Source organism: Polyodon spathula, chromosome 56 (genome assembly GCF_017654505.1).
Source record: "Polyodon spathula isolate WHYD16114869_AA chromosome 56, ASM1765450v1, whole genome shotgun sequence".
Taxonomy (NCBI): domain Eukaryota; kingdom Metazoa; phylum Chordata; class Actinopteri; order Acipenseriformes; family Polyodontidae; genus Polyodon; species Polyodon spathula.
In genome coordinates this window covers 238,181-251,218 of record NC_054589.1, presented here as the reverse complement: position 1 = coordinate 251,218, position 13,038 = coordinate 238,181, and the positions used below count along the sequence as shown (strand labels likewise).

The following is a 13,038-nucleotide window of genomic DNA, read 5'->3' as shown; positions in this document are numbered from 1 at the left end:
GAGGATCAGTGCATATTGGTTCATTCTTTATCAGCGGTGTTAATAATTTAGAGTTTAAACATTAGTCCTGTGTGCAATGTTTGGAATTTTGCCTAAATGCTTAACCGTATGATAAAATATCAAACTGTGGTTCACTAGTAAAGGACTTTGTGACAAATTAAATTGCCACAGAGCGATACAGATTTTATATATGGCATTTATATAAATACATTAATAAGCCATATGAGAGAGGTGTTTCCATTTGTTCGTATATATGGGCAGTGGCAATGGTCAACTACAGTTTGTAACCAAATGATGAGGAAGGGTCTTCAATGAGAATAACTTGAATATAGTCACACACAATTAGTCAAACGCAATGAAGACGGCAATGCTCAAACACTGAATACAGGCCAAAGTTACTGTTCAGAATTGGCATTCTGTATGTATTATTAGGACATAAAGTATGGAGCAGGAGGGATATTTTTGTGACACTAATGAAAACCTGTCAGACATTGTGAAGGGCACTCTTTCCAGCAGCTTGAGTGTACGACTCAATGGATATCCTTAACCAGGAGGCTGTCGAGCCCATTGCAGGCTTAAGAGGTATCTTTCCACAATACCAGACCTAATGAAATGTAGATGTCAGAACTGCATTGCAGCACTGTGAAATACTGTGTACAACTCATTACTTACTGAGCTGTCTTCTGTGCTGTATCCCAGCAATGGGGATTGCTGCCGTCTTTATTATTCAAGTACCCTTGGTAAAACTGTGGAATGTTCCCAAACCCATTCTATAATGTTACTTCAATCCAGAGAAGTGTTCACATGAACGGTATATTTGTTCTGGGTATTAAAATAAAACCTTACACTGTACAAGTTTCCTGCAGTAAACCATAGTAAAATAGCAAGCAAAGCGAATAGTATAGCACTGGCAAGCATGGTAATTCATGCATAGTCTATAGGATAGGGCATTTTTTTTCTTTCTGCCAATCACAGAATGTAAGCCATATATTAACACAGTGCACAGACGGTACGTTATGTGATTATTTTGTTAGTTTTGTGGAGTATAATAGAAGAGCAGTACTGTTTTAAACATTCTGTCTCATCCTCTTATTAGAACATATTGTTGATATTTTGTTGGGCCACTGCTTGCCATAATAACAGCCTTGATACAACAAGCAATACATTTAGCAATATTGGGCTCCTTTAAAACACTCCTTCTAAGAAAGCAATCTAAAAGAATACAGATGAAAAGAAATCACAATATCTATTTCTGTCTCACAATACTAATTTTGTAAAATGGCTTTGCAGTGGAAGAATAAAGCAGCCAAGAAATGTTTGCTATATTTTCCCTTTCTCTGATTTAATTCACTGCTTGACAAGTGCAATTGCTCCCATTTTTTATGTGCAATTTAATTTCCAAGGTCTATACAGTATGAAACACAACCAGTGGCAGGTTTATTAAAACAACCCTACTGGGATGTTTGCTTTGTAATTTATTGGCAGTGCAGTTTTTTGTTGTCATATTTCTTTGTTTTACAACAGAGCACTGAAATAACCTTGTATATTGAAAACAATTTGCAGCGTCAGAACTGGAGACAGACCCTTGTGTTTCCTAAAGAAGACTCCAGGTCTTGGGTTCAAACACATCTAAGGTAATTAACACAGATTAAAAGCCATGTGGTAAGATGGCTTGAGCCGCATTATATTTGTGTAGGGGTGTCTGTGGAGCACAGCTCAGCCTCTACCACACTTTCTCATCCAGTTCTTCTGACATGATGTTTCCTCATCTGTTACAAGATAAGTCATTGTCAGATCTAACTGTGTGGTGGAGTCAATGTAATATTATTGTGATGCAGATTTATTTTCCTGATTAGTAATTTGCATGTTTTAAGAGTAAAATGATTTGCATAAAATATATTAACATGTGCCATATGGTAATGTAAATGCATATGATTTCATGTAAATATGCTTTCGTTATGCGTAGAAAGTGTTTAGTTTAGTCAGTATGGGACTTACCTGTGTTCCGATAAATCTGCTGATTTGAGTTTTCATAATGACTTTGGATTGATTACTGCCTTGTTGCAGCATTGTTTGGTGTGGAAGGAGATGCTGCTTGAGTCTTGCACGCTGTTTTTTTTTTCTGAATGGAATAAAACTGGCCCTTTTCAAAATAACCCAGAATACACTTAATCTAAAACTGACATTATCAAAGCTACAGCATCCCACAATCATGTTCAAACTTCTTGACATCTTAAAGAGCCAGCATCTCATAATCTTCTACACATGTATTAGTTAACTACATTTGTACACAGTTGGGTTAGTATCCATTTTATTTAAAACATACTCTCCAGGATATAACCAATTTGTTTACAAGGATATCATGGAAGACAGCAGTCATTACATCTCTTATATTAAATACTACATACATCTACACTATCACGATAAAAGCAGCAAATCAAATATCAACATTTACATTTAAATATTACGAATGCAGTCTGTTTTAAATAATTCAATACAGCGCTTCTGAGGTTCTGTTTCTTGTGTTCATTTCTTATACTTTCTGGTAGACCATTCTATGATTGACTGCTCAGGATCTTTCAGCCAATCAGAGCGCACGTTTCGCCTTCTGCATTCCATGACACACCAAAGAGTATCTGAGGCACTTCTCGAAAATTCCATTTAACTGCAAAATTCCTTCAAAATGGTGACATCACAATCAGCTGCGTACTTCAGCCACTTAACCGTTTCCCTCTTTTCAGTGTAATTCACAATGGACTAAATAAAGATTGCCAATGATTAGAAAACAAATACAGCTGGAATTTCAACTTGTGCATTAATAATAAAGCAGTATGTAATAGTTGTAGGACAGTGAACGTCTGTGTATGAGTCATAGCAACACGTTCAGCCTCATTCACTTCCACTCATACCAGTGTTCCACCATACAGAAGTTCACCCCACTACATCACTTCCATACAGTATGCAGAACACATAGGGGTAGACTTACTAAAGTGTTGCGCCTGTCGCAAGGGTCGCAAACGAGTCGGAAGTCTAGGGTGAAATGTAATAAACATGCACAATGCTGTTAGTGACTTTTTAGGCAATGCTTTGCCCCAGCAGTTCTTCTTTGCAGTTGAGATGGGTATGTACTTATGGGCGTTCCTGCATAAACTCGCAAAAAGAAGGCGGAGATAGTGCCAATGAGGGTACACAAATATTATAATGAGATGTACTAAAGCTGCCAGCAATTGCGACACTTACAATTGCATCAATTTGTTAAGACCTTTTGAAAGCACGTTTTAAACAGCTGCAATTGTTGCTGGCATTTCCCAGTCCGCTTTTTCTCGTGAATTGCCAATTGTGCTCAATGCATTTTTGAGTACCTAATTTTCACTAAAGTCAGGGTGTACTTACAAGCCTTGAAAACAAATTTCTATGACATTTCTGGCTTTCCCAGCATGTTGGGAGCAATAGACTCCCTCAATAGACACTAACTCCTCCAGCTCATTCTGAGCATCTGTATAGGACCATGATCTATTGTGTGTTAATTGTCTAGGCTGCTAAGTAGACCAAGTTAAAAAAAAAAAAAAAAAAAAAAGAAGAATCATTTGTTTCAATTTAAAATAATCTTTTATTCGTATTGTATGCCAATGTGTACAATGCAGCAGCATGATTTATTTTAGGCTAAAGTATATTTTTACAAAAAGTAATGTGTAGCCTACTCAAAACACATTAGTGTTATTTCAGTGCAATGATTTATATTTAAAATACATTGAGAACTAAAAATGTATGTGTGCGATTTTATTGTATTGTTTTTAAACTCGACACCTCCTTATGTCGGACAAACATGTCTGGTTTAGAGAGGGGCTACTGTATGATTCTGAAAAGATTTTTGGGGTGAAGGTTGGGGCCCCACTATAGCATCTGATGGGATTAAACTGCCTTTCTATATATACAGCCTTAGATAATATTTAAATAACAGTAATAAAGTAGGTAAAATGAATACGGAACAGAATGCATTGTATAGATGATGTTTATATTTAACAGAAATCATGTGCACGTACAGACACTATCCTTCAGGCAGCCTCTGCTGCAGCAAGCCACAGCTCAACTCTCGCTATTTATTTGAACAATTCGTACGACTCTCACAATGTATGCTAGAGATCTCGCTTAGAAGATGCAACACATATATTAATTAATATATTGCCGCTCTTTTCTTTAACATATTTTCTCTTAGTACATACAACAAAATGTATGCTGTGTGAATTGTCGCAAAGAAAATGCAAATTGTGGTGTGTTTGTGCTGTGGCCCATATTAACACATCTACCCAATAGGGCACTGCATCTTTAAATCCCATGTGATTTGTACTGATAACCCTTTGGTCTTGCCATATCGTCGATGTACCTAGTTATTTCTGCAACTGCTGAATTTTTTTTTTCTTCCTCTTTTTAAAATGATATATATTTGCCAGTGTAAAAATGAATCTAATTATTTTGGCATCCATTAGCTGTGTTGTAAGCAGCACAAGCCTCCTCTCAGGATTGATGAGAGTAAGACAGTGTCTTTTGGTCTCAGGCATTTTTTTTTTTACATGCAAAGTACAGGCTGCTCACAATTTTCTGTACTGTAGGTCGTTCCAATTGAAATAGGTGTCACACACATGATTTATTTTCTTAAGTGTTGATAAAGGTCATGCTGCTTTTTCTTTTTTTTTTGAGGCAATAGTTTATATTCCCATGCTGTCATCAATCACTGTTGCTGTACTTTTTAATAAGTTGTTGAAATTCTGACCACACACTGGCTAGTTACACTGGGTTGATAGCTTAGCCTGTCAACCCATTTCTAATTTCTGGGGCTTTAAACTATAACCACAGTAGACGCACACAGGACATGTATTAGGTCCCACCAGAATTTTCATTCTTAATTTGCTATATTTTTTCACATTTGTTATTTCTTTGCACATTGAAGTCAAACATGCATGTATAGATTCTAGTCTGTTTCTGGTGTTAATTCTGTCATCAGTGTCACTATTATCTTTTCATATATATATATATATATATATATATATATATATATATATATATATATATATATATATATATATATATATACTGCTATTTTAATTTATTTATAAATGCTTGTGACAGGGTAGATGGACTCCCTGCATTGAAAAGATTGCCTCTCATCAGCAGAGGGAACATGGGGGACCTGTCCATCCAGCAGGAGCTGGCGACCACAGGGTTAACGTTCTGTAGGAGTCGGTCTGCTAGGAGGTTGGTGGAGGGGAACAAGGTACACCTGGTTCCAAGCCCAGGTAATCGGTTACGGGGCGGAACCAAGGTGTACAGAAGGGACAGCCTCTCCACTGTTCCTGGGACAGAGGAGAGAGTGCGTAACTGTGTGAGCAGATATGTAATGTTAACACTGCAGCCATCCTTAATGCTATTATAGGTGTTTTGTTATTTTGTATATTCTTAAAGCCACTATGATGATAATTAAAATGTAATCCTGGGTTAGTCCCATCTACAGTCTCAAACACATCAGAAAAAAATAAACTGTTATCAATGTAGAACACACTGCAGAGTTCATGAAGGCGTGCCTCAAGATATGAAAAATATATTGTGATGTTCCTGGGAGACTCCTTAAATCTGTTTAGCTGTCCAGTGTTGTTTTACTTGAGGTCAGTGAAGGCTCTCAACACAGTACTATAGTACTTGTACAATGATGAAGGCACTAGGTAAAAACACGTGTGTACTAGACAAACTGAACATAATTAAACATGACAGAGGGACACTGCAGTATTATATCAATTAGCATTGCTACAAATCTACCAGTGAGTGTTGGTAATATTTTACATTGAGTGTCTCTCATTACTGTGTATTTACATAATAACAATGTTTGCACTATTATATATATATATATAATATATATATAGTATTATATATATATATATATATATATATATATATATATATATATATATATATATATATATATATATATATATATATATATATATATATATATATATATATATATATATATATATATATATATATATATATATATATATATATATATATATATATATTATATTCAAAGTTGGGGGTTAATTATAGAGTTAGGTCCACAGGTAGGGTACATATAATCTTGTTGTACATTGATACAGTACCCTAGGGTTATATCATGTAACATTAAGAACATTGTAACTATGCATAATAACATTGCAACTATGTCTAAGTACACATGTATTTAGTAACTACAGTGTAAATACACAGTAATTACAAACACTTAATGTATAGTGTCACCTTGATTGACAGATAACTAAAAAAATATTGCAATAATTAGACATTACCCATCAAGAAAGAGCATGGAGGTCCCCTATCCTACCCTTACATAGGTGCATGATGGGAATTGCACCTCAGGTTTTTTTCAGGTGTATTTGAAATGGAAACAGTCTGGTTTGAAAGAGCTCCTGGCTGTTCTCAAGGGGGTTATTGCCATTAAAATGCCTCAGATCTTTGCCCCCATCGCTTCCTGGGCACCGAAGTACTGATGCTGGCCCTCACAGTGGATCAGTAAGCAATACTGTTACACAGTGGCCAGGGACACCTGAACTCATTACATCTTCGACCTCCCAGTTTCTCTGCCGCCATCAGATCTGAGCTACAATGTCTGAAGTCCTTACACAAACATCGAGTTCTAGGGAGTGCAGTGTGTTGTATGTTTCATATCAGTTAAAAAATATGTCAAGGCTGACGGGTTCCCAATTTACAGGAGGAACATCTAGAAAGTCACAACTGGCATTGAAATAAACTAGCATTTGACCACTATGACTTATATTCAGTGGACTCAGTATGCATGCATATATGAAATCCATTATGTTATTGTTTAGCATATACGGTACATGTTTGTTTTTTTATCATTATTGTTGTTATTAATATTTCATTTATGTTGTTGTAGCTGGTAGGATGGGAGTAGGACTTTACACAGGTGGGGAAAAAAAGTGAAATATTTTATGAATGATGTAAAGCAACATAACGTTAACCTCTATCCAAAATAATGCACACAACTTAAACCCTGACATGAATTACTCCTGAGCATGGACTTCTGTATTCATCCACCGAGTAGCAAAGACAATCCACCAAGATTCTTCATTCCCCGGCAATGGAAGCCAACAAACTCAAATTGACTTGCAATTATTTTCCAAGAAAGTACAGGCCCTCCTTTGCTTTTAATAATTCTGTTAGAGCTCAGCTCTGCTCAGGAGAATTAGTGAAGCCCTGCACCAGCCCAGACCTGCCTGCAAGCAATTTGCAGAGCCCATAGGGAGCAAGAATGAACATTTGAGCCAGGCGGTAGGTTGCCTAGTAATCCATGTATACATTTACGATGTGACATTAATTCTGAGGCAGCGCTACACAAACGTCACCCATGTGCAGTTAGAGCAGGAAGCTTCTCTGCCAGCACAGAATAGCAGTCCAGGGGCGCTCTGAGCCTAGTGCACCACACTGCTATATCAGGCAGACCTTATTAGAGCTATTCATTGTCATTTCTTTGGGTTTTTTTTAGCCTGACATTGTCGCCTGGCTACCAGCCGGCACGTTTCCTGTTTCCCTTTTGTTCTCTCTGCAGCTCTGCTCATTAAAATGTGGATTGATATTCCTAGTGGCCTCTATAAAGTTATCCTGGCTGACAGGTACAGTTTGGTAAGGGATATTGCAAAGCTCCTCCAACTGTTCACCTGGCAACAGCGAATAGCACAAATGCAGCTCTGTCTAATATTGTCTGCCTTCGCTGCTTTAGATGGAAACTTGTAATTTGTCTGTAATGCTGCTGTATGAAGCAGTACATGAGAATTCCCACTTACTTGAAGCAGAGAGCTCCTGCAACCTATATGTCAACTAATACTATTAGAATTTTTATTTTTACAGCAAGACAAGACTACATTTTCAGCTTCTGTAAGACCCATTTAAGAAATAAACTGCAAGGCGTACCATAGGCTTTTTAAGGAGAATCATTGGGGTGCATGTGAAATGCTCTCTTCCATGCTTTTATTACACTCTTAAATTAAATGTTGATGCTGAGTGCTTTCAGAAAGGAAAATAGCAATGAACCCCAAGCACTGGGCCCATCTTGCGGACTGTCTTTTTTCCCCTTTCACTCTGCACTCTTCTGGGTGATATTTTCTTCAGTGCTTTTCTGTGTGCTAATGCTTCATCTGACAGTAGTCATACATTAATTAGTGCAAGGAATGGGGAGAAAGTGGCGTTGTCTTGGTAAGTGAGCTCCGTGAAGAGTTCCTATTTGCACTAATTGTCTTCAAAAGCCACAAAACTTTCAAAATACAAATAGAGCACAATATCCAGACACAGCACCCTCTCTCTCTCTTTCAACCCCCCACCCATTTTCCCTCTTCAAAGTGAAGATAATAAAATCTGATTCGATTTCTACTTTCCCTCCTGGCATTCTCTGTTGTTTGTCCAGTGAATAATTTATAGTTTATTCACAGGAGGGTGGAAAAATAAAAAAGATGATGCTTCTAAACTTTTTGTTTTTTTATCCAAATTAAGATATTATACATATCACTCCCCGTTGGGTTTGCACGATTTCATTGATGTTTTATTTAATTGTCCGTTATGAATATTCTTCTGACTTTGTTGTTAGCTTGTGTGTGCGTTGGTTTCTATGCTTAAGAGTGATGGATAGCAGTTCAGTCAGGAAACTCTTACAATAGATTATTTGTCAAGCTTAGACTAGACATCATTACTAAATTATACATATTTTGAAACTGCATTCTTTGGCCTTTGGCCTCTCTTTTCAAGGTACCTCTGCCCATAAATTAGCTTGCAGATAAGTGGAGAGGCTGACTAGGGAAGCCGTGGGCAGGGAGGCAGGATAGCTGCCCTCTCTGTTGGATAAAGCCAAAAAGCAAGGGGAGGCTGGTGAGGAGGAAACAAACTCTGATACACAACAGGAACATAATGGATTAGACATATTTTTTATCGAATGACAAATGAGATATTAGCTATTCAGCCGAAACAATTTGTTCTGAGTATTTGAAGTGCCAATAATATAATTGATGTTTACAGAATTTGATATAAGATTAAAAGATTTGGTTTGCTCAACGTGAAATGTTGAACAAAAAAAAAAACCCTCATAAAATGCTAAAATGAATTGGGTGACCAAAGCTTGAGAGCCGTGCTGTAAACTCGCCTGGCTAATTCCCCTGGCCCTGGCTAATTCTAGAAAACAAACAAAAAATCAAGAATCAGCTTCCTGTTCTTCAGGTCAACACAGCTACTTCACCATCTTCATCATGAAACCAGTCTGTAAAACATCATCTCTTTCAAATATCAAACTGGGGCTGCAGCTGGTTCCATTTGCAGTGTACAATCTGCAACCAGGAATTGCACCAAAGCTACCTCTGTGTGTCACATTTTTGTGTATTTTTTATAAATTAATTCACCAACCACCAACTTTTCCAGACAGTATAATACATTCAAAACCTTATTTAAAAAGATTTAAAACCTGCTTCTTGCGTCCTTCGCATTGGACGTTCATTAGTTAAGTTCCAACATCAATATTCTACCAGTGTGCAATCTATTCAAACTGGGACTGACTTGAGTCCCAAATTAAATCGATTTGAACTCGATCTGCTGCTGAATCCCAGTGGCAGATGGAAACGGAGCACAAGGAGATTCTCAGTGGGCCCCACAGCCCTTAGCTACACAATGGATTTGATTGAAGTTGCACACCAGCTTGTAGTAAAGGCTAGGGGAAAGAAAGCGAAGAATGCTGGGTAAAACCGGAAACTGAATGGATGGCAGTGGGACTGAAGGGTGCCCGTATGGAACAAGAAAAAACTCTGCCCCTTCCTGTGTAACCACAGGGTGGCAGAGAGCACATGTGACCCTCTTATGAGACCGGTCATGTCTTACTAGTACTGCAGCAAGTGGCATTTTCAAAATCAAGCTGCATTTATAATGTGTTGTACAGCAAATGATTCACCCATAGTTGGTATGAATACATACTCTCCCTATCTCATTACATTTTTGTCTTTTAACAAAACCATCATTAAATGATATTGTGATCTTACTATGCATCATACAAGTAACCCATCGGCACCATCGCATGTATCATTATACATGTCATATTGCAACCTGCATATCAGGATATGTACTGTACCATGACCTCAGTGCATCAGTACACCCCTAATTACTATCTAGCCACATGTTCAATTACAATGTAATTACAGTGCTGTTTATGTAGTGGGTTACCAAAAACTGTATTAACTGTATAGAAATGACAAAAGATCCTGGCTAAAGAAATAAATCAATGAAATGAAATGACTCTCCTTTCACTGAAACTCAGGCACTATTCCGCTCCACCAGTGAGCAAGAACCCTGCTAACAATCTGTTCAGTCAGACATGCCTGGAAACCTAATTAAAACATTAGTTCTGATGGGAGGGGAAGAGAAAAAGGGCCTGTTGAACAAATGATTTTTTTTTTTTTTTATAGATGGAGCCAGCAGTTTAAATGCATTCTCTTCCCTTGTTAAGTGTAGAAACTGGGAGAAAATGGAATGAAGTGCTTTTAAGAATTGCTGTTCTGGTCCCTAGACTCTCATGTCTAACTTTTTAAAGGAAATTAAGATGTTTTCAGAACAAGAAACCACAAGCCATTTTGAAACGGTGCAAGGGAATTGGGGCTGTTCAGACCTCGCAAGAGAAGAGAATGGAATGCATGATGTAGCAATCGGCACGTACAAAAAAAACAGTTTTTTCCCCTTTTTTATATTCGTTTATTTTAAGCGTAATCTCTTTATCTTTATTTTGTGATGGGTTGTAATAGATTAACAGAACAAGTAAGATTTATTCATTTGCAGTTGTCAATTATATTAAAGATATCATTAGAAATGTCATTTGAAATGCTTGTGATCATTCCCATTGCTACTTTATGTTGTTTGCAGTCTTTCTTTGTCGTTCTGGGTTCAGTTATTGAGTTTTTATCATGTTTACTCTAAAGCTTTCTTTACAATAGCTTTACCTTTCTTTGAGTTTAGACTGAACAAACTTCCGTGTTCCACTCATACCACTGAACTGACAGCACATGCATTGATAGAATGGAAGTTTGTGTAACAAACATATTCCCTAGGAACATCTATGATTCCAAAAACTTGAAACCCAATTGTACCCTAAACCTTTAATTTAATCCTGACCTTAAAGTCAATATCACATTGAGAAATTGTTATTCAGTCCCCCAACACAATGATTGGATGACATTCTCTATACAACAGATTCAAAATGTAAATGGGTTTACAGTACCTGGCGAACAAACAGCCTGCACCTCATGAGAGCTACATTTTCTGTACACACTAAGTTGTATGGCCATAGAAAAGGTAATGGTATCTGATCTCAACAGTTGGGATTTCATTGACCTTACGCTGTTTAAATTCCCATATATGAAACTACATTACTGGCTTTCAGTGGCATCCTTGGGTACAACGGTTCAAGACATTTATTTTGTATTGAAATGTATTGGAACGAAAGTATGCACAGATGGCATATTGGGTTTTTAATACAGAATCCTTCTGCCAACACATGATTCCTTTGGGGGGGGGGGGGGGGGGGGGGGGGGGGGGGGGGGGGGGGAGCGTTACTTAGTTATTTGAAACAAACAAAGACTGCAACAAAGACTGCAAGGAACCATGAATGAGAAAAAAGCAATGAATTTCTCATTTCATTTATTACCTGTTTGCGATTGTGGTCCAGCATAATTCCAGATCCTCCGGTTGAAATTTGTTGATCGTTAGCCCAGAAGGCTGCCTGCTGGGAAATCTTGAAAGGCTGAAACTGAGAGGTTGAGCAGCCCTGAGCCCTGTCTTTCTTGGAACATGCCTTAAGCTGGCTACGGGCATGTGGCAGATGTGCAACTAATTCAGCAAACAGCAATTAGTGGCTTTATTAAGGGGGATTTTTTTTGTGAATTTAAGGAAATTTTAAGTAAAGTTTGCATGATGCTATGATACACCGTGAAAAAAAAAAAAGTGATTCTACTGGGGGAGAGCGCGATACCATTTTTGGATTATGTGCCAGCTATCTGGCAGTTAAGAGAATGCCCTTTTCTTATCATTTTGTGGCAGTTTGTTTAGCTCTTCCATAGCAATGAGCAGCCATGTGTTTTTGTTTGTAATAGAACGTTTTTTTCACCTGGTGCTTGTATTTTGCCAGGAAAGTCAGTTTTCCGACTTGTCCTTATGAGGGTTAAATAGTTGAAGTGATTGGAAATGCAGCTCTTGTAATTGAAAGGGATTTGGGCCGTCTCTATAATTCGACAATTTAATTTTAGGACAGTAGTGCCTATTGGCCATAAAAGTGCAGAATACAATTATAAAACGGATGGGATTGAAATAGATGAAGAACGTTCTGAAAAGGACCTCGTCTGTCTGGAATAAAGATGAATGAGAGGGGATGTAAATTGAGTTTCTAAAATACTAAATTAATAAAAATACTAAATGAATCCAAGTCACTACTTTTACGCTGAATAATAGATTAGAGAAGATTTACAACAATGCAGTTTATACAGAGTTATAAATGCATCGACTAGCCCTCCAGGTGAAGCAGTAACATCAGAAACGCAAGGAACACTGGGTTCTATCCTAAATTAAATGAGATTCCCTTAGGTGGGGCGAATGCTGTGGTAGGAGGAAAACATTCTCACTTGTCCAGTTATCATTTACATTCTTATATATGTCAGGAAAGTTGATCTATAAAAAGTAAATAATGTTGCCCATAAACATTACTGGACTGTCAATCATTCTGAACAAAACGTGATAGAATAACACAGGCCTATGAAGAGCAAACTGTGGATGTCGTCAGCGTTTCCGATCTCCTCAATACCCTGATGTTGCCTTGCTTTTGTGGTTTAGAAGTGTCTGTGATCAAAATGGGAAATGCAGATTTCAAGTGCACTGCATTTGCAATGTATGTTTTTTTATAAGTTCACGTACAGTAGTATTTTCAATAATATGCACATTACTTTTAAGTATATAATA

The 13,038-nt window shown here is 37.4% G+C and overlaps 1 protein-coding gene across 1 annotated transcript in view; it reads left to right on the top strand.

Moving 5' to 3' along the window:
- The first annotated feature begins 5,179 nt into the window (after positions 1–5,179).
- Positions 5,180–13,038, top strand: part of LOC121307497 (potassium channel subfamily T member 1-like) — a 14,772-nt gene continuing 6,913 nt past the window's right edge. Inside the window, exons 1-2 of the mRNA XM_041239678.1 lie at positions 5,180–5,372; positions 7,616–7,689. Coding sequence (XP_041095612.1) covers positions 5,180–5,372; positions 7,616–7,689 — 267 coding nt within the window. The remainder of the gene's footprint in view (positions 5,373–7,615; positions 7,690–13,038) is intronic.